The following is a 21,756-nucleotide window of genomic DNA, read 5'->3' on the forward strand; positions in this document are numbered from 1 at the left end:
TTAAGGTAGAAAGAGGTGGTAGGAAATCTTTGTGAAAAGGAGAAAGACAGGATGTTTAGAGCCTTAACATTGTGTCAGGGGTTGATCTGCAGAAAGCTGTCCTTAAGATTTATAGATCTGGAACTCCAAAAGACCTTTGACACACTCTGGTCCAAGGCCTTAATTCAGAAGGTGAGAAAAAGGAGGTCTTGGAAGGGTAAGGAACTCTTACTCAGGGTTATACTGGTGATAAGTAGCAGAGGCAAGATATGAACTCAAATTAAAATTTTTTTTAATTTTATTTTTTCAATTGCATGTAATTGAGTTCCAAATTTTTTTCCTCCCTCTTTCCCTTCCCTTCTCCTCAATACAAAGCCTTTGACTCCAGAGCCAGTGTGTCCTTTCCCCTACTTCAAAGAAGCCTCCTTTTACACTGGTGTAAGGAAGTGTGGGAAGGCATAAACTAGGGAATTTTGCCGTTGTAGTTTACTTGTTTCAGTTGTGTCCAACTCTTTGTGACCCCATTTGTGGTTTTATTGACAAAGACAATGGAGTGCTTTCCCATTTTCTTGTTCAATTCATTTTACAGATAAGGAAACTGAGGAAAACAGAATTAAGTGACTTGCCCAGTGTCACACAGCTGATGTCTGAGGCCAGATTTGAACTCAGGAATAGGAGTCTCCTTGACTACAAGTCTGGTACTGGAATGAGTGCATTTCTAGACTGAAACTCCTTCTGAACAAGGCCACACCTTCCTAACTTAATACTTAAGGCAGGTATCTCTTGGACTTTCAATAAATACTTGATGACTGACTGACTGACCCAAGGTCTTTGAGGGACCCCATTCTCCAAGAGGCAAATGTTATGTTCTCTTGTCAAAAAAACCAACAAAACACTGAAGTTGCGTCCACTCTTTTCAGCAGCTACATCATTGACCTTGGCAGAGAGGCAAGAAAACAAGCCATGACGATATGCAATTAAAGCCTCTTGAAAGACACCCAACCTCTCCATGACCCACCGAAGGTTTCATTTCTTCTAATCAAATTAACTTCTGCATAAATACATTCAGTAAGTTAGAAGCTGAGGGGTCACTGTACAAAGGAACGAACCACGGGAAGATTTATTTATAGATTTTTAGCACCTACTGTCTGTGTTATATATTTCAGTGCCTGATTAAACACTGTGTTGCATTATTCTTTAATTGTTTTGTGACTAGAAGTCTTGTCTCAATATTCAGAGTATGAATCCTATTCCCCAAAGAAAAGGATCCTGTTTTCTACATCATTTAAAAAATTTGTTGGTAATTTCTCTCTGTAAGGAATCGGGTAGCCTCACTGAGGAGTTAAATGAAGACGCCCTGGGGAGAAGTGAAAACTGGTCAGGGAAGCTGCATCATCCTATCAGCATACCACCAGCAGGAAAAGCCCCCAGTTCCTTTTCCCAAAGGAGTGGAGTTTGAATATTTCCAATGTACTTCCAATTCCCTAGAAGCCTTTGTTCTCCTCAATAGTATGAATAGGCACTGGTTCCCAGGTCCAGGCTCCCTGTTTCCTTCTGCTAATGCCTAGTCCTGCCAGACCCAGATAAAAGTCCTACAAAAACTCCTCAGACTTTACCAGTTTGGGAGAGGGTGCCCCATTCCTTCCAGAGACTCAACGCCGTACCCAATTCCACCTAAGGTCAAAACGTATCTGTTTCCATTGTTCTCCTTGGCTGCCCTTCATTTTATATCATCTCCCCTCAATAAAGCCGGCTTGCTTTACTGTCCTGTGGAGAGCTCCGTGTTTTCTTGTATTGGACTTTTGATAGTCAGGGAACTTCCCGGAATCTCTATTAAGATACACTCCCTACCCCAGGGCCTACTATAGTACAATACACACATTAGGCACTCAATAAATATTTGTTGATATGATTCAAGCTTCCTTACCAATAAACATATTCTTTTATGGATAGTGATTGTACCATAATAGTCACGCTTGGTATATAATTAATGGTCACTCACAGCAATTTAAGTTCTGGGGATGATCCTTTCTGCCCTTCTAACCTCTCTGGCCCATGGTCCCCACCCCACACCGTCTTCCAGCTAAAAATCCTACTTATCTTTCAAAATCTAGCTCAAATGCGACCTTCTACACATTGCCTTCCATAATGTCCCAGATGGAATTAACCTCTCTCAATCAGGTGTTAGATACCATCGTAGGCACCTGAAACACAAATACAAGTAAAAAAAAGGACAACATTTGTCTTAAGAAGCTTGTATTTTGCAACATGAAAAAAAATTTAACACACAGAGATGAGCTGGGTGCTAACCACTGTGAGAATAAGGAAAGACCTCTGAAAGAAGAGGGTATGAGGGAGCCTGAAGTCACCTAGGCATTCCAAGAGATAGAACTCAGCAGAGAGGGTTCCAGGTATAGAGCACATGGAAGCAAGAGATGGATGCTGGGTTCTGTGAATTGCAAACAGGCCAGTTGGGTTGAAGCATAGAAGGTGTGAAGGTGATTAATTTATAATAAGCCTGGAAGGGTGAGTTGGAAGTTAGGTCGTGAAAGGCTTTGAATGTCAAACAGATGAGTTTGTATTTGATCCTAGAGCTAAGTAGGAGGCAATGACTTTTTTTTTTGAGCAAATGAATGAGAAAATAGAGACTAAAGAGATGACTCACCCTAAGTCACAGTTGGGGGGAGGGGTAAATTGCAGGCCTGGGATTCGAATTCAGTTCTATCGATTCCAAGTATAATTGGAGGGCTTTCTATGCTATGGAATTGTAGCTGTGGCAGACTTGGGTCAGGGGTAAAATAAAGGTCTGCTTTTCAGTTCTGTCTTGTTTCATAGACTTGGAGGGACCTTTAAAGATCATTATCATTTAAAGATCATTACCAATCATTAACAACATTTATTAAGCACCATTTCCATATCAAGTAATGTGTGAGGCTCAGGGGATACAGACACAATAAATGAAACAAGTCATTACTCTCAAGGAACTCATATTCTATCCAGGGAGACAACAGGCATAGGTACCGAGCAAAAACCTGCAATTTCACTGGTACAGGTATCTCCTAGATGAGGAAATAGCCCCTACCAATGCAGGTCAGTCTAAAATTTGCAGTGGTTCTTAACCCAGGATGAATTTCAGGGTGTTCATTAACTTGGATGGAAACAAATTTTAATTATATATTTTTTAATGTATTTGGGTTTTCTTGCAATCGTATGTATTTTATTGTACACGTTTAAACCATTATTCTGGGAAGGGGTCCATAGAATTTACCAGTTTGCCAAAGGGGTCAACAACACAGAAAAGGTTAGGAATCTCTGTCTTATAAAGTTTTCTAGAATGGAGGTATCCGATATGTGGCCTACAGACTGTATTTGGCCCACACTGCTCACCAGATTAAAATGTAATTGGGAAAATATTTTTAAAAATAAATAAAAATATAATAAAACACAGATAATATTAATATGTGGTTTTCTAAGTGAATATGTGGTAGCTGGTCCACAGGGTGATTTAGTGATCCCATTTCTATTTCAGTTTGACATCAATAGTCTAGAACCATGACAGCTTAAGTGACTCGCCCTGGGTCATACAGCCAGTATGTTTCAGAGTCAAGATGTGAATGTGAGGCCTCTTAAATCCAAAGTCAACTCCATATCTCTATCTCTCAGAAACCTGAGGTATTATTATTTTTATTATCATAATAATTCTTCTTCTTCTTATGCCTATCCCCCTCATTTTGCAAATAAGGAAACTAGGTGTCAAAGCAGAAAGAATACTGGACCTAGAATCAGGAGGAACTGAGATAAAATTCCACAATAAATACAGACTAGCTACGTGACCCTGGACAAGTCACTTAAGCTCTCTTTGCCTCAGTTTCCCCATATGTAAAATGGGGATAATAATAGCACCTATATCCTGGTTTACTGTGAGGATCAAATGAGATACTAATTATAAAATGCTTTAGCACATTCCCTGGCACATGATAAGCATTATATAAATGTTAGCCATCATCATCATTCCTATTATTGTTATCACATCTTTCTTCCTCATTTTGTAGATGAGGAAACTAAGTGGCACCATGTTTAGATCACCGGTCCCAGAGTCAGGAAGACCTGAGTTCAAATTCAGCCTCAGAAACTTTCTAACTGTACAGCCCTGGGCAAGTCACTTAACTTCTGTTTCCCTCAATTTTCCCATCTGTAAAATGGAGATAATAACAGCACCTACCTGCCAGGGTTGTGACAATCAAATGAGACAATAATTGCAAAGTACAGAGCCTAGTACATGGCACATAGTAAACATTATATAAATGGTAGCTTTCATTGTTATTATTATTATTTAAGATCACATAGTTCATTAGGGCCTGAATAGGACTAGAACCTATATCTTCCAATTCCCAGCTAGGTACTCTTTCCATAGTTTGCAAACCTTAAAAGCGCTGTATAAATGCTACTACTTACTATGGCCAGCTACTCTTTCCATCACGCCACAGTCTTCTTCCTCTAAATAAAGCTGTTAGCAATTCTGGACCAACAAAGAGAGGCAGAAAGGTTCAGGTCTGACTGTAATAATGAAACTTTTCCTTCTCTGTGAATTACTTTCATGATTGACTGTTTCTTGTATTCTAACTAGTTTTCAAGCACTGGAAACTGGAACAGAGGTTAGCAAAGGAAATCATAAAAAAAAGAAAAACCCTCTCCTAATACTTTAAATAGGTTGTGTCCCATCCTGTCTCTTCCTATTTCTTTAAACTCCATTCTTAGACCTGACCTGAGAAGAACATGAAAAGAACGGCAAAAATTAAGGGGGACCATAAGCCAGTAAAGATCACTGTTCTTTTACCAGCTACTCTGCCTTATACAAATGCACCCAACAAAACAACAGTGACTGTAGCAGACAGCAACATGTTAAGTAATATCCGAAGTATGGTGAAGGGAGAAGGGGGGCAGGGAGGCTGAATGGCGAAGCGCCCCAGGGAGATGAAAAAGGTCATTGAAATGAAAATAACCTAGGGAACTGGGAACGAGTGTACCATTACCACAGACTGGAAGAAAACACAGAATCCAATCAAATGGAACAGATTGAAATGTGATTTCAGTCAAGTGTGAATGCCACCGAATGCATTGTGGAAATATTTGGGGAGCTGGCAGAAAGGAATATGATTCTCACCCCCTTGAAGCCCCCCACCCTCAGTTGGACATCAACACAATTCAAAAGCAGGTGTTTGCTGGAGACAATAATTCATCATTTACACAAATGCCTCCTCCACTCTCCTAAGTGAGGGCACAGGGTGGGGGTGGTTAGTGAGTGGGAGAATATGATGAGGGCAAATTAGGGGTCTCTTTGTAACAGGAGCATTGACTGTTTTGCTGAGGTATTAAAAAGAAAGCTACCCTGTCGGCTTAGTTTTAAAAGCAAAGGGATTCAAAGCCTGGCTCTGGAGCGTACCAGAAAAGAGGAACGATTGATCATCGCCTTTTATATTGTGAGCTTCCCATGGTTGAATGTTCACTGATAGAATTGGTTCAACTCCAAGATGCCGTCTTAGAAACAATAATTGTTTTCAACTAAAATACAACTCTAGCAGAAAACATTAATTTAAGTGATAACCACCTAAATGCTTCGGGATCGAGAATGCATTTGGCTCCCTCATCTTTGGTTTCTTGAGCACCAGAAATAATGTAGGAATGATATTAACCAACAACTACGTTAAAACAAAAGGTCTGACTGAGAATTGCCAAAGCTGATACAATCCCCAAATCAGGACTAAATGAATGAGTTCAGGTGAGGAGGTTTTCAAAAGGAAGATCTAGGAGGAAAATGGGGTGTCTCCCCCAATATATGAAAGTGAAAAATCACTACCAAAAATCTTGACTTCCTTCAGATCTCAAAGTTCAAATAGGACACCAGCAGAATTAAGATTTTGGTAATGGCCTTTTATACAGTTTATACCACAATCAATCATAACCACAAGTTAGAGATGACATAATTGTTCCACATTTCCCATCATATATCATACAGCATGAAGACAGACACTCTCTATTCCTTTCCTACACCTTCCCTGTGAAAGTTATGAATACCGCTTCCAATAATCTCTTACCTCTTAGTCTCTTCCAATCATCTTCAATAGAGCTGAACCACACTTATTTTTAACTGGATATTCAGGCTGAATTCATACTGGTCATTTTTAACCAGCTGAAGATATAACAGTAACCGTTAAGTGTCGGCTTACTGTGTGTGTGCCCTTCACTAAAATTCCCTGGTTTCAAACTTTTTGATAGCTATGTCAACAGTTAAAGCTTGGAAAGATTCTGCCAACCTAGAAAGGTTTCATGTATAGGTCTGACGATTGATTTCATTATCTGTCTTCTGAAGACCAGAACATTGGAACTGACTTGTCACCAGAAGGATGGATACCAGATAGTGCTAATCTAGCCCTTTCCAATCCATCTTCTTTTTAGCTAATAAATTGGCACTGTTAAAGAACCAGTCTGATGTTACTCCCCTTCTCAAGAAGTTTCAATGGTGCCCCGTTGCTCAGAGTGTAACACAAAACTCTTTGTTTGATATTTAAAGCTCTTCCATTCCAATCTGTTTTCCTAAACGTCCCCCTTCGTTCCTGCCAACCATATGTTCCCCATATGTAATGTTCTCTCTCCCACCTTCATGTTTTTGAATGAGGAATTCTCTATGCCTAGACAATTCAACAACTGAATCAGCCAATCAACAAATATGATTTGGGGACTATCTGCTGTTTTGGGGTAGCTTGGTGGTATAGTGAATAGAATATTAGACCTGATGTCAAGAACACCTGAGTTAAAATTCCATCTCAGACACTTATTAGTTGTATCACCTTGGGCAAATCATTTAACCTCTTTCTACAGTTTCCTTATTTATAAAATGGGGATAATAATAGCACCTAGCTTACAGGGTTGTTGCGAGGGCCAAATGGGATAATATTTGTAAAATGCTTTATAAACCTTAAAGTGCTATATAAATATTAGTTTTTTATTGTTGTTATTATTTTACTACTAAATTTTTGTTTAGAGAGAACCATGTATATGGGGAACATATGGTTGGCAGGAATGAAGGGGGAATAAGTTTAGAAAGGAAGTTTAGAGTAGAAGGGCTTTAAATACCAGGGGGGAAAAAGATTTTGTGTTTTACTCTGGCAATGGGGAACCATTGAAGCTTATTGAGCAAGAGAGTAACATGTAAGACTGGTTCTCTAACAGTACCAATATATTAGCTAAAAAAAATTTAGCAATAAATTTTATATAAGTGTTAGCAATTATTATTATTTTGGAATTAAGGTATTTCATGATTCACAGAAATATTGGATTACTAGGAAAATATTAATGTTTTTAAAAGTGTGTATATGTGTTTGTGTGTATTGGGATGGGGAACCATCTTAGAATCATGTAAAATGTTGCATGGTTTTCCAAAAGCAATTCAACTTACTCTATTCCTTCTGTACAATTTGGGACCCAGGCTTTTCAAGGAATGTATACTGATGAACTATCTCAACAGATTTATTGGAAGTATTTTATTGAAAAAGGAAGTGAGTTACCGATATAATAAAAATAAGGGATAACAGAGAGCCTGAATGGTGAATTAGTTCCCACCATCCAACAGTTTAACCAACATTTATTAAATACCTAATGCTGGAAGTTAGATGGCCTTCCTTGAGACTGTGAGCCATGGTACAGTTCTGGCTGTCTAATGACTCAGAGTTCTTTCCCCATGCGGAAAGGTGGGCCGCCCTAAGAAGAAAAGGGATTGATTTCTCAGTAACTCTAAACTACATGGGTCAGTACTATAATACCATATAGGATCCTTTGGGAAGAAGAAGGCAGGACTCTTGACTGCCTGTGAGCTTGGGAATAATGCATGTGTGTGTGTGTGTGTGTGTGTGTGTGTGTGTGTGTGTGAGTGTGTGTGTGTGTTTTCTTTTTCCATTGTGAAAATAAAATCTTTTTTATGTTTAAAGTCTTGATGGATGCAATGCATACAGGGTAACCTGTACCCCTCTAAGCAGAACAACACAAACTATATACTGATGTTCCCTGTGGTAGATGGATTGGAAAGAGCTAGGTTAGCACTATCTGATATCTAACCTCTTTGTGACAAAATTATTTATTGTATTATTATTATTATTATTATTATTAGAATGGAAGGAGAGTGGTGTTTGTTGATGACTTTGATTGCCAGATTAAGGACTTTGAGCTTAATTTGCTAAGCAAAAGATAACCATTTAAGGGTTTCCAGAAGAGGAGTGATATGGTCACATCTGTGCAAGAGGAAGTTGAGTTTTATACTATGAAAGATAAGTTAGAGGAGAAAGAAGATGGAGGTAGGGAAGCCAGTTATAAGACAGCGGCAATATTTTTAAAGAGTAATGGGGAAGGCCTTTTCAAGGCTAGTGGCAGCAGGAACAGAGAGGAGAGGACAGAGGCAAGAGATATTCTAAAGGTAGAATCAACTAGATTTCACAACAATTACTGTAACACTGAAGGTCTGATATCACAATGTGTTTATTCTGTGGGTGCAAATCACAATCCTTCAGGTCTCAATATCCTATGTGAGTGTTATCTATATCCTTACAGAAATCCTCTATAGTGGATCTACTCAAAGATCCTTTTATCTGTGTTCTTTGACATTCTATGTAAACTAGGCATCATTTGGGTCCTAGGTCTTGACATAATGATTCCAAGTACATTTTAGGGAGTCTATCACAAAATTTCTCTGGTTTGTTTTCCAGTCTAGGAAACCCTAAAAATGTCAGAATGTAGCTCGTGTCTCTCATAAAATCTCTTTGGTTCATATCCCCCACCCACATAAACCCTGGGAACATCAGTATATAGTTTGTGTTGCTGTGCTCAAAGAGCTCCTCAAGCTTTCCTGTATGTATTGAGTTAGTTGAGACTTTAAACATAAAAAAAGATTTTATTTACACAGCAGAAAAAGAAAATACACACACAAAGACAAGTTGCATCCAAACTCAAAGAAAGTCAAGACCCTGCCTTCGCCTTCTCAAAGGGACCTATATGGTCCTTTCCACTTAAAGTACTGTTCCATGTAGTTTAGAGTTTTTGAAAAATCAATCACTCCCTCTTCTTCCTAGTAAGGTCCACCTTACCGATGAGTAAAGAAGGCTGGGTCATCAGACAGTCAACCCTCACTCCTGAACCTGTACCATGGCTCACTGTCCCAAGGAAGGTCATTTAACTTCCAGTAGCAGGTACTTAATAAATGGATGGTAGGAACTAATTCACTATTCAGACTCTGTTATCCCTTACTTTTGTTACATCACTAGCTCACTTGTTTTTCTAATAAGATATTTGCAATAAATCTATTGTGATAGCTCATCAGTATGCAGTCCTTGAATGACCACCATAGGTGATAATGAGTTGGGCCCAAAATTGTACAGAAGGAATAGAATTGCTTTTGGGGAACTGTGAAACATTTTACATGATTCTAAGATGGTTCCCTCCCCCAACACACACACACACACACACACACACACAAACACACACACACACACTTTTAACACCAATATTTTCCCAGTAATACATTATGACTGTGAATCATGAAATACCTTTATTTCTAAAAAAAAAAAATAATAACTGCTAACACTTATATAGAGTTTTAAAGTTTACGAAGCACTTTGTACATATTTCATTTAAACCTCAAAGCAGATACTGTGAGACAGGGACTATTATTATGCCCATTTTACAGATGATTAAACCAAAGATAAGAACTTGCTTAGGGTCATCTAACTAATAAGAATCTCAGGAGGGATTCGAGATCAGGTCTTTCTGACTCCAAGTCTGCCGCCCTCTCCCTTCTGCTTCCTTTAAAGAATCAGAATGGTGGTGAACCAAAGAGTAATGAAGAGAAGCAATGTGGGTGTCAGTAGGTTGAATCATATCACCCACTGGTGACTCATACACAATAAGTAATATAATAACAGTACTTCTTAAACTGTGGGTCGAGACCCCATATGGGGTCATGAAAAATTTGGCAACAGTAAAAGGTTTCTAAACACACAGTGACCAAAAATTAATTAAAAATCAAATGCATAATGAATTGGAGGTGTTTCTGGCAGCACTTGCCCGTGTTGCATCTAGCAACTACAGTATTGGTTCTAAACACAAAGCATGCGCACTTTGCATTGTGTGTGCCCTCAGGCCACACAATGCCAAAGAACGCTGCTGAAAATAGAAAAGGGGTCTCAAGTGGAAAAAGTTTAAGAAACCCTGATATAGAATGCATCACTCAGAAAATATAATTTAGTAAAGGCTACTCCCCCCATACATATCCCTCCATCCTCATCTCCACTGCTTAAAATTCTTACTTTCCTTCAAAGCTCAGCTCAATTACTTGGCCTTTCTCCAATCAGCCCAAGGTGTTGATGCTACGCCATCCAAATTATATTGTATTTATTTTTAAAAATATATTTTACATAGACATATATGTATGTAATTGGTGGTTCTTTTAATGTATCAGAAATAATTTTACATAATCAATACTGTCCTCAAGGTCTCCTTGGGGTTGAAGAGATCCACTTAAAGATTTAGTTCCTTATTACAGCACACAATGATAAAAACAAATTTTGAGACTCAAGAAGAAATTAAAATATTTCTAAAAGGAGCAGGGCCTCTCTTAAAGGGAAAATGAGATTGTAGGCAAGAAGTGAATTCCAGCTTAATGAAGTATTCAGAACTCTGAGGGAGAGATACCTTGAGTATCATCTGGCTAAGAATAGCAGGGCAGGAAATTGTTAAACCTTCTTTGATACCCCTGAATATCTTTTCCCATCTAGGATACCCTTTTTCTATTTCCTAGAGAGAAATGAAGGGGGTGGAGAGAAGGTACACATTGCGTATCGATCATGGTATTTTTGTCAATAGCAAGATTATTTGCTGAGAAGGAGCTATTCTGCCACATCCACAGCTTCCATACTGAACACTGCTAAAGAAATGCCTTGTCTCTCTTGACTTTGTGTTCCTTTTCATTTTGGGGCAATGAAGTGGTCCTGGGGACAGTTGGACAAGAGAAAGTGTGTGTGTGTTTGTGTGTGTGTGTGTGTGTGGTGTGTGTGTGGTGTGTGTTTAGTAGAAGACAAAAATGAAAAGTTTTAATCCCTGTTAGTAATACTGACAAGCACTGGGAGTAGCAGCTATAGACAGTTTGCTGGTGGAGTCACACTTGCAAGGTCACAAAATACATGTATTATAAGGAGACTAAGAAATCATGTAGGCTATGACGTCTGCATTCTGTGAACTTGTTTTCTTAAATATTTTTATAACAGTTGTATTTCAATATAACTGGTTTCCTTTGTAATCCAATGCATTTTATTTTCATGCATTTAAAAACATTAATCTGAGAAGGGGTTCATAGGCTTCATCAAACTGACAAAGGGGTGGGATGCATGACATAAAGAAATGATTTAGATGAATCCCTTATATTTACAGATGATCAAAGGACCAGAGATCTAGGGCTGGAAGAGACCTCAGAGATCATTAATCCAACTCTATTACTTTGCAGATGAAGAAATTGAGCCCAAGAATATCACTTGGCTCTTAGGAGTCAGCACCAGCATTCAAACGCAGATTCTTATAGTGCAGGCTTAACAGGAAAGCTCAAGCTTCTTCCCACTGCACCACATTGAAGAAAATGGGAGCTGAGCCAAACTCTAAGGAAGGCCTTCTGAGGCCTAGTGCTTACAGTAGTCTGCCTCTCTCAGTCCCCAAGATGATAGACGTTGCTTCCACGTATTCAGGGACTTGGGTGGTTACTCCCTGCGGAGCCTCAAGCAGACTTAGAGAAAGAAAGTTAGCTAGCATCACTACACTTGCTATACTCCCTATCTTAAAGTAGCTTGGTGGCACAGTGGACAGAATGCTGGGTCTAGAGTCAGAAAGACCTGAGATCAAATCCAGCCTCAGATACTTACTAACTGACCCTGAGAAAGTCATTTAACCTTTGTCATTCTCACTTCTCTCATTTGTAAAATGGGAATAATGATAGTATTTAATTTACAGGATTGTTGTGAGGATCAGATAAGAGGATATATGTAAATGACTTTGCAAACCTTAAATTGCTATATAAGTGTGATTACCATCATCAGCATTGTTATGATTATATAGCCTAAGGGTGCCAATCCCAGCACCAAGCTGGTGCCATCTAAGATACAAGTTCATCGATCAGGCAAGGGATGACTCCAAAAAGGTTTGCCATGTACATCTATATGTTTCCAAATCCTAACAATGTCCTGGAAGCTGGTGTGAGACTGGAAAAAATGTGAGAATGAGAGTCTGGCAGGCTCCCCTCATCTAATCAGGCTGCAGAGAACAAAGAAAAATGGGACTTAAGGCTTGAAGGGACCTTATAGATCACTTTGTTCTATTGCTTCGTTTTACATGTTGTGACAGTAAGCCCAAAAGAGGAAAAGTGTGACTTGAAATTTTAATATTCTCTGTGGGAGGTCTGCATCCCCCAGCTGCCTCCTCCCCTTACTTGGGGGTGGGGGTGGGGGGGCAGCGCTGCTGCCAGCCGGAACTGAGGCTGAAAGAAGCTTGTCAAGACACCTCCATCTCACCAACACTCCAGCAGGAATTTTAGCTGAGTCCTGTGTGATTCCGCTCATCTTTATTATGCCTCTCCAACTTGCCCTTACTCCATTAACTTCTTTCATCCCTGCTTCCTGTGATCATTGATGTAGGGGTGGGATCTCTTCCCCACTCCAACTCATCAATGAATCAATCTATAGAAGTGATGTTTTAAATGCATAAACAAGATTGTTCCAAACCCTGCAATTCTTTTGTGTCAAGAAAGAAAGCTATGTGATTGAAGAAGAGACCTCAGAGGTCGTTAGTTTAACTCTTTCACTTTCCAGATGAAGAAACTGAGCCCCCAAAGTTAAGTGACCAAGGTCACCCAGCTCCTAGGAGGCAATACCAGCATTCAAAGTCATATCCTCATGATTCCAAGTTTAGTAAGAAAGTTCAAGCCTCTTCCCACTGTATAGCACTGGAATTCTCAGGGCCTGATGGACCAATGTATTACATAGCAGTCAGTCCAACAGGTAAGCTCTGTCCAGAAGATTCCAGCTGGAACCAAGCTCCTAAAGAAGAACTACTCCTGGGGGAGGAGATTCCTCTGGTATCTCTTCCTCCTCACTCCTTCTACCCTCTCCCCCCACCTTCAGGAGCTTGGCTCCAGCTGGAATCCTCAACTCTAGAACCTGGGTCTTCCTCACTCTAGAACATCAATCCAACCTGTGTCATTCTTATCCTGGACCCTGACCATGCCAGTCCCCCTCTCCCATTGGTAAGTTCCTCTTAGGACCTCCATTTTGTGGAGGGGTCCAGGCCAATAACCTATATTTCCTTTTTGACTATGTATGACTTTCCAGACTTTTTCATCATATCCCTAAGTGGGTACCTTTTTTTCTGCCACTTCTCCCGCTTTTTAACTCCATTTTTCTTATTATCTTCCCCCATTAAAATGGATGCTTTTTGAGAGCAGTGACTGTCATTCTTTTTTCTGGTATTTGTAATGCTAGGCCTTAGCCCAGTGTTGGGTGCACACTTATTGCCTTGTCCTGCCTTACCTGAGAGGCTAGATGATCCACGTTCACAGATCTGGTACATGTTAGACACAAAACTTGATCCTTGATTATAGTCTGGCTCTCCATTATACCATGTGGCATCATGACTTATATAAAATTTGATTTAAATGGCAAACTATTATTACCACTTACCACCATCATCATACTCATACTTGACCTCACCATGAATGTCCCTTCTACTCTCTGGCCATAGTGAAATCTAGCTTCCTTTCCATTTACACAGAGATATTGGATAGCATTTTCCTTGCTCCTCCCTCCAGCTTCTGAATCATAGTTCTACCATTATCACCTGACAGTGTCCTCTCCTCAAGCCCGTATGCCATCCTATAAAGAGTGTCCTAAAAGGCTCATTATAGTTTTAAAGCTTAAAGACTTTGGGACACCCTATATATTAGCCTCTCACCATCTTTGTGACTTTTATCTACTAGAATCCAAAATATTTTCCCACATTTCTTGGCCCTTTATCCTCCCTTTTCCTTGCTAGCATCCTTAGCATCTGCAACACACAAAATATTGGCTCTGTTCTTTGAGCAACTCAATCCCAGGGACTTTCCCCTCCACTCATTCATTTCACCCACACCCCAACAAGGCCACATCTTTGATCATATCGACATTAAATACTGTTCTACTGCTGAAATCCCCTCACATCTTTAATTACAACCTCTTAGATCTTTCCCTTTTACCCCTACCCCCCCCCCAGCTTCCCAGCTTTTCATCCTCCTCGAAAATTCTAATAGCTTGATCAGTTTCCTCATTTTTCTTTTAGGAAAAATGAGTTGGTTACATTATATGATCTCAGGGATCCTTCCTGGTTCTAGAGTCTAGAATCTTATCCGTATGCTTTTTTTAAAAATATATTTTCACAAAAATTATACGTACAGACATACATATATATAAACATACACACATATGTATGTGTATATGTATATACATGCATATGCATATGGCATATGGCTTAGTACATATAAAGCTGACATCAAAGCTAGAAAATCCTGGGTTCCTTGGGTTCAAATGCCACCAGTGATACATATTGGCTACGTGACCCTGACTAACTCAATCAACTTCTCATTGGCCCAAGCAACTAACTCTAAGGATATCAGGCCCTGAGAATATAAGGCCAATATGCATTTGTAAAAGAAGTTTCTTGGTTGAGAACACCTAACACCACTGGAATCAAAGGTTCAGGAAAAACAAAAAGCAAAATGATCAAATTATCTGGAAAAATCTGCTTATATGGGAAACTTCATTCCATAATGACACAAGTGAAATGTTAGACTAAACACATCATTCTTTATAACCAAGCACCAGCAGGTTTTCATTTGTTACGTGGATTATGAGTTGATTACCTGACTGAATTCCATTTTTTTTTCCCTCTAGAAGGTGAAGGACCCATAATCGCTTTGAACGAGGGAGGCCCATGGCTCTTCTGGCACCTGAGCAACACCCATGATCCCAGCACGTGGACCACTGGTTTTGATTCTCATCTCTAGCTTAAGGTGACATTCTCCTGGCAAACTGAAGAAGAGGCTACCTAGTGAGTGATTCAAAAACCTTTATTTAGACTCCTAAATAACTAAAACTCAATGTTTTATTTAAGGAAGAAATAAAGTAAGCCTGTGCTTCTGGATTGCAATAAAATGCTGCCATATTTTCTCCCCTAGTAAGCCTAGGAGGTGGCAGAATTCTTCATTATATTGCCAAAGGGAAGTTCCAGGTGGTTTTTCCAGATGAGTTATTACACAAGGATTCAAATGATATTATTGAATATAAGAAATGCTGGTTTGGTTAATGTGGCTCTGTAGATGGTCACAAAAAATAATCCACTGCCTTAGAGTGATGGTAGTATGAAAAGAAATGACGATAGGGGAGGGGAATAAGGGAGAACATAACACTTTATTTCCAATACTATATTGCTCTACTATAGCACTAGCTAATTTCCTACAAGCTCAACAAAGTAAACTAAGGTTTAGGATAATCACTGTTACAAGATTTTAGTCCTCAGTTTCAGAGAATGAGCCATAGACATTGGAAATAATCAGAGATTAAGTGAGAGCTGAAAAGGACCTCAGAAGTCACTCCATCCAGCTCCCTCAAGTTATGGACACGGAAACTGAGGTCAAAAACTAGGTGACTCTTCATGGTCATTTAACTAGAGCCAGGATTCAAATTCAGGTCTTCTGAATCTTCTGTATCACATTTACTTCCCATGATAGTCAAGTCATAATCATAAGGTTCTGCTTTTACTTTGGGGAAGTTTCCAAGTCTCCTATTGGATGTAGTTTATGATTGCTTTGTCTTTTTTAGACCAAGAACACCAGGCACTGTAAGTTACAATGTGTAAGAAGAGACATATGGTACCTCTCAAAGAGGGATGTTTCACTGATGTAAAGCAATAACACAGAATCAGACACAATTCCTGGCTATCATATGGGCTGAATAATGCAAGGTAATAATTGAGAGAAAAAGATGATAAGATAACCACATAAACCAAAGTTCTTCAGAGAGCAAGGTCACTGATAGGTGAAGAAGCACTAAAAGTCAATATTCTCAACTAGCTGAACAAGAGGCCATATTAGTTGTTGTATGATATGACACTCAGGGCTTCTTAAACTTTTCCCATTCCTGACCTTCATTGCTTCTTAAATTGTGAATTTAAGAAATGTAAGAAGCATTGATGGCATCTAGGTGGCAGAGTGGATAGAATGCTGGACCTGGGAGTCCTGAAGACATGAGTAAGAATCTTGCCTCTGATTATGGACAAGTCACTCAACCTCTGTTAGTTTTACTTTTGTTCTCTGCTAAAACAGAATAATTACAGCACCTACCTACCAGGGTTGTGGTTAGGGTCAAATAAGATGATATATGTGAAGTGATTTGCAAACCTTAAAGTGTTACATAAATGTCAGCTATTGTTATTACTACTACTATTATAATTTTAGTTAGATGGAAGCTTTGACATAATCTGATTCAAAATACTCATTTTAGAGATGAGTTAAACTTAGACCAAGACAGGTGAAATGATTTGCCATTAAACCCAGGCTGTCTAACTCCCAGTTCATTGCTTATACCAGTAGGCCATAAGTGGTTCTACAGAAAGAAAAAAAAAGGAACTTTCATTTTAAATATGATTCAATATATTCTACTCCCAAAATATCCATTTTGAAGCCTATCAAATTAAATTATATTAGTTCATAGGATCAGAGAATTAGAATGAAAAAGGACATCACAGGTCATTTAAGGTAACTTTATTTTTTCAGTAAAAGAAAGTGAGGGGCCCAAAGAAATTAAGAGATTTGATCACACAGATAGTAAATTACATATCTGGGATTTGAACCTAGGTCCTTTGACTTCATATAAAACACTCTGTTGCATCATGCATTTCTTCAGAAACAGATTCCCCAAAAAACCCAGTCATAGAAATCATTGCCAAAGTTAAAATACTCCTGACCTGGGGCCACTATGCTTCTTTCTTATGAAAGTTTTATTTTATTTTACTTCTTTTTGTTTTTGTTTTTCTCTAAGTGGGGCAAGGGGAGGGGAGAGAAAATAAATGCTTGTTAATTAAAAAAATAAAATTTAATTAAAAACAAGTAAAAAGAAAAGAATAAATTGAACATATTGACAGAATCTAGCTTATCCTAACCCCAAAATAGTGTGTAGAAGAAATAAAAGCAATAAACAACAATTGCTCTCACATTAGCTAAGCCAGAACCAAGTATTCATTTGGCTGGATCATGAAAGAGCCCTCAGCAAAGAGCCCACCGAAAATAAGTGTGTTGAACAACAGTGTCAGGAGAAGTTATTGCGTCCAACTGCTGTCTGGAATGAATGTAGACCTCCAAACTTAATATATCTTTCCCCATTACCAAAGTTCAAAGAAATAGAAACCTTAAATCAGTTTAACAGATTGTCTTTGAAAATTAAGACTAAGCATATCTGACTCTGATAACTCAAATTCAATAAATATTCAATGTGGTCAGTTTCTAGCTGTCACCATTAAAATGACGCCTTGATTAGGCATAAAGTCAACAAAATACCCCCTCAACAAGCTCCAATTGTATACACATCCTAAGGAAATAAATTGCTCACAATGCTATCTATAAGAAAATAGTCTAGATGGTACAGAGAGATGAACTGACCTCTCTTATGGAAATCATCTTTACTCTGGTATCTTTATATGCATAAAAGGATATAGCTTTGAAAAAGTCTCATTTTCTCTGTAATAATTGTCTGTTTTTAAAAAGCTATCAGCAGGTGCACCTCATTTCAACAGCCTCTTGTCCTTCATAATACAATATGCATCCCGATTACACAGTACAGAATAAAAAGCAGAAAAACATCAGTGAGGGTAGTTCAATTAAATGCAACATAATCTCTGCAGCACAAAAATGATTCTGCAACTGAAATCAAGTTCTAATGAGAGAAAAAAAAGGAATATATTTCCACATATTTTTAATTATATAGAATTTCCTCAAACATGATTTTTCATAATATATTCCATTAAGTTAACATCATATTTGAAGAAAGAGCATTTTCCGATTCCATTTTAAGCCTGATTTTGAGCAATTACAGTGTCATTGTTCTGTGGTAGAAAGGTTGAATTCATTTACTGTGTGGTTATGCTAGTTATGATTGATGTCTCTTCTCCAAATGATAAACCAATCACCCCAATGATGTAATGTCATTTTAAGAGTGCTATAATCACATTTCTCTCCAACTAGAAGCTCTGATGAGTTCTAATAAAGATTTATGGTAGATTAAAGGCCTTCATAATATCAACAATGGATTGCTCATTTGATGAAAGATTTGATTAGGTAATTTAAAAAAAAAAAGAATACGAGTTTACTAAATATATCAGGACTGGCTATTGGGAAGGGCATGGCTATCACGAGTGGCTGTCTGTCACTTCATGCCCAGAAGGAGTCCTCTTAAATTCATTTGGGTGGCCTCTTCTAATTGTAGATGTTGAGGCCAACAGTGACATATGTTCATGCATGAAGCCAAAGCACTCCTTTCCATGACAAGTATAATCTCATTAAGCCATGGTCTTGGCAGAGACTTCTGTTTCCTATTGCCCAGTAACACTTTGAAGGTAAAGGTGAGAGATGAATTTCTTGAGTGACCAATTCAGAAATTATAGAAGAAACTGAGGTCCCTATCACCAATACAGGAAAAAAAAAAAAAAAGGACAAGACAAAACTCTCCCAAAGTGTGGCTCAAAAAAATTCCATCCTTGGGCATCTAGGTGGCCACTGGCCCTGGAGTCAGGAGGATCCGAGTTCAAATGCGGCCTCAGGCACTTAACACAAAAACTAGCCATGTGACCTTGGGCAAGTCACTTAACCCCAATTGCCCTCCAAAAAGAAAAAAAAAATCCATCCGAAGTACTAGAGACAGGTGGATAAGATACCGAAGTATCCCTAAAATATTGGTGGATTTGATTTCTATAGGAACAATTAGGTAATGCCGACCTCAGGCAGATTATGGAAAGAACAGAAAGAAGGCTTGTTTCATGATCAGAGCTGTTGGGGACAGGCAGAGTTCAGATCCTGTTCTCTCCTAGAAGTTATAGGATCTTTACACATGAGGGTTTGTCTATGAATGAAGCTAGTTCAGATGCCTTCACAGTGGTCATTCTGGTCCCAGAGGTCTCAGGCCAACAGATACAATGTCATTAAGGGGGCACAAACATCATATTTCACTCTGGCCAGATGTTTCTAGTCAGCAGAATGAGAGGTCAGTTCATCTCTCTGCAACACCTAGACCTTTCCTTATAGATGGCATTGTGAACAAAGTATTTTCTGAGGATACACATACACACACACATATGGAGCTTATTGAGAGGGTATTTTGCAGACTTTATGCCTAATCAGGGCATCATTTTGATGGTGCCAGCTAGAAACTGATCACATTGACTATTTATTGAATTTGAGTTATCAGAGTCAGATATGCTTAGTCTTAATTTCCAAAACCAATCTGTTAAGCTGATTTAAGGTTTCTACTGATTTGCACTGTGGTAATAGGGAAAGATATATTAAGTTTGGGGGTCTATATTCATTCCAAACAACAGTTTAAAATTTAATATTTAAGTTTTTTTATTCTGTGACAATGACAGAGCTAGGCAGATCCTCATAGGTTATTGAATCCAAGTCACTTATTTCACAGATGAGAATTCTGAGGTACAGAGAGACTGAATGATTTGCCCAACATCCCACAGGCTCTAAGTGTCAGAGGCAGGATATGAATCCAGATCCTCCAGCACCAAAGTCAGTGTTCTTTCCAGTATTCTACACACAGCCTGTTATCTGAAAACCACAGACCTAATTGTTAAAGTGAATGTGAGGGCAATGTTTACTACCAAGCCACATGATCAGTGTATTAGATCCAATCAAAGTCACATAAACATGAATCACTGGAAATGTCCCTTTAAACTTGGCACAGGACTCAGGGACCATATCAAGTATATATGCACTTTGAAAGTAAAATTCCCCAAACAACTGAAGCAGCACAAGTGAGATGTCACCCATCATAAAACAAAGGCACCTTATGTACACATACACTAGAAGGGCATTGATGTTCCCTCAAGTGGGATCATAATGGAAATGATACAAAACTCAACTTTAAAATTTAACAGCTTACTTCTGTGTTCCAACTTTGAGACAGTCCTGCTTTTATTTGGAGGTCTGGGGAAATTCCTCCTATTCCAGGAGGCCACCAACCCTCATTAAGATCAACAAAGTTTTGAAAAAGTTTTATTAAGGGGGAAAATAGGTGGTACAGTGAATAGAGCACTAGCCCTGGAGTCAAGAGAACCTGAGTTCAAATCCGGCCTCAGACACTTAACATGTACTAGCCATGTGACCTTGGGAAAGTCACTTAACCCCAATTGCACGGCCTTTTCCCCTCCAAAAAGCCAAAAAAAAAAAAAAGCTTTATTAAAAGCTTTTCTTCAGCAATGCAGATATACTGGTAGTTTTTGCATTCTTTAAGTCTTTACTGAATAAAAATACTCTAGACAAGAGATTCTCAACCATTTTTTAGGAGCTATCATAGAGAGACCCCTTTGGCAGTTTGTGAAGTCAATGGACCCCTTATCAGATTAAGGTTTTTAAACACAAACAAAAAAATAGAACACATGGGATTACAAAGGAAACCAATTATATTGAAATAAAGATGTGTATTTTTTTCTTATCCACAATTATGGACCCTTTGAGGATCTGTAGACCCCAGGTTAAGAACTCTTTATCTAGAATGAAATGAAGGAAGGGGAAAAATAAATGTCATTTGCCTTGAAAATGAAATGCCTCATTACTAGAAATGTTTTTACTCTTTACTCCCTGCCACACTTCCCCTCCCCAACCCCTTGTTTTGAGCAAAAAAATGTTTACATGACAGACATACACAAACAATCACACATCCAAACTTGATGTGTTTGCTGTTTCCTTACCACTGCTGGAGGCTTGCTGGGGCCCTGAGCATGCTCTGAGCAGATATGAATTAGGGGAGAATTCCTCATCAGGGTTGGTGTCCATGATTTGATGGGAGGTGTTGCTGTCTAGCAATGGCATCTGGCAGCTAACTGGTGGAGGATTATGGGAGCTAGGCAGCTGAGCAGATGGGAGAAGGCTAGACGAGGATGTAGGTGGAATGGGACGACCTGGGAAAGAGGACAGAGGGATCAAAGGTCAGCAATGAATGTAATGATATAATATCCAGAAAGTTATACTGAAATTGGCTAGAAACAGAAAGGTTTAAAAAAAAATCGTGCCCCACTGAAACACTGCATGTGTTATTAGAGGTAGTCCATTGTGTAAACTTATACCGGAGGAAGTGTTATCTGTCATTTCAGAAACAACATGACATCCATCTGCAAGGGTTAGGTAAGGTAAGATCAAGTGAAAAGGGATTAAGACCTAATACCCACACCAAAGTATTGGCCACACTTGTTTCCCCATGGTTTCCATGGAGAGATTCTTTAGCAGGATCTCAGTCCTTCAGTCAACATTTATTAAGCATTTCCTATGTTCCAGACACTGTGTTAAGCCCTGAGGAGAAAAAAAAAAGGGGACAAAAACACCGTTCCTGTCCTCAAAGAGCTCCCAGTCTAATGAGGGAGACATCATGCCCAAAGCTGCTAAGCAGAACA

General features: G+C 38.8%; 1 protein-coding gene across 7 annotated transcripts in view; it reads right to left on the reverse strand.

Annotated features, from left to right (window-relative positions):
• Window positions 1-21,756, reverse strand: part of TENM2 (teneurin transmembrane protein 2) — a 417,254-nt gene that overhangs the window by 366,085 nt on the left and 29,413 nt on the right. For 6 of the 7 annotated variants that reach the window (XM_069102413.1, XM_069102414.1, XM_069102411.1 and 3 more), the window contains exon 2: window positions 21,058-21,267. In XM_069102413.1, the coding sequence (XP_068958514.1) occupies window positions 21,058-21,178 (121 nt within the window). In that variant the 5' untranslated portion in view covers window positions 21,179-21,267. Of the gene's footprint in view, window positions 1-21,057; window positions 21,268-21,756 lie in introns of those variants that run through there. The other variant, XM_069102412.1, reaches the window with a different exon arrangement.

The sequence above is a fragment of the Petaurus breviceps genome, unplaced genomic scaffold (assembly GCF_028583685.1).
Source record: "Petaurus breviceps papuanus isolate PSGF00001 unplaced genomic scaffold, PetGlider_PUasm1.0 551, whole genome shotgun sequence".
NCBI classification, from domain to species: Eukaryota; Metazoa; Chordata; class Mammalia; order Diprotodontia; family Petauridae; genus Petaurus; species Petaurus breviceps.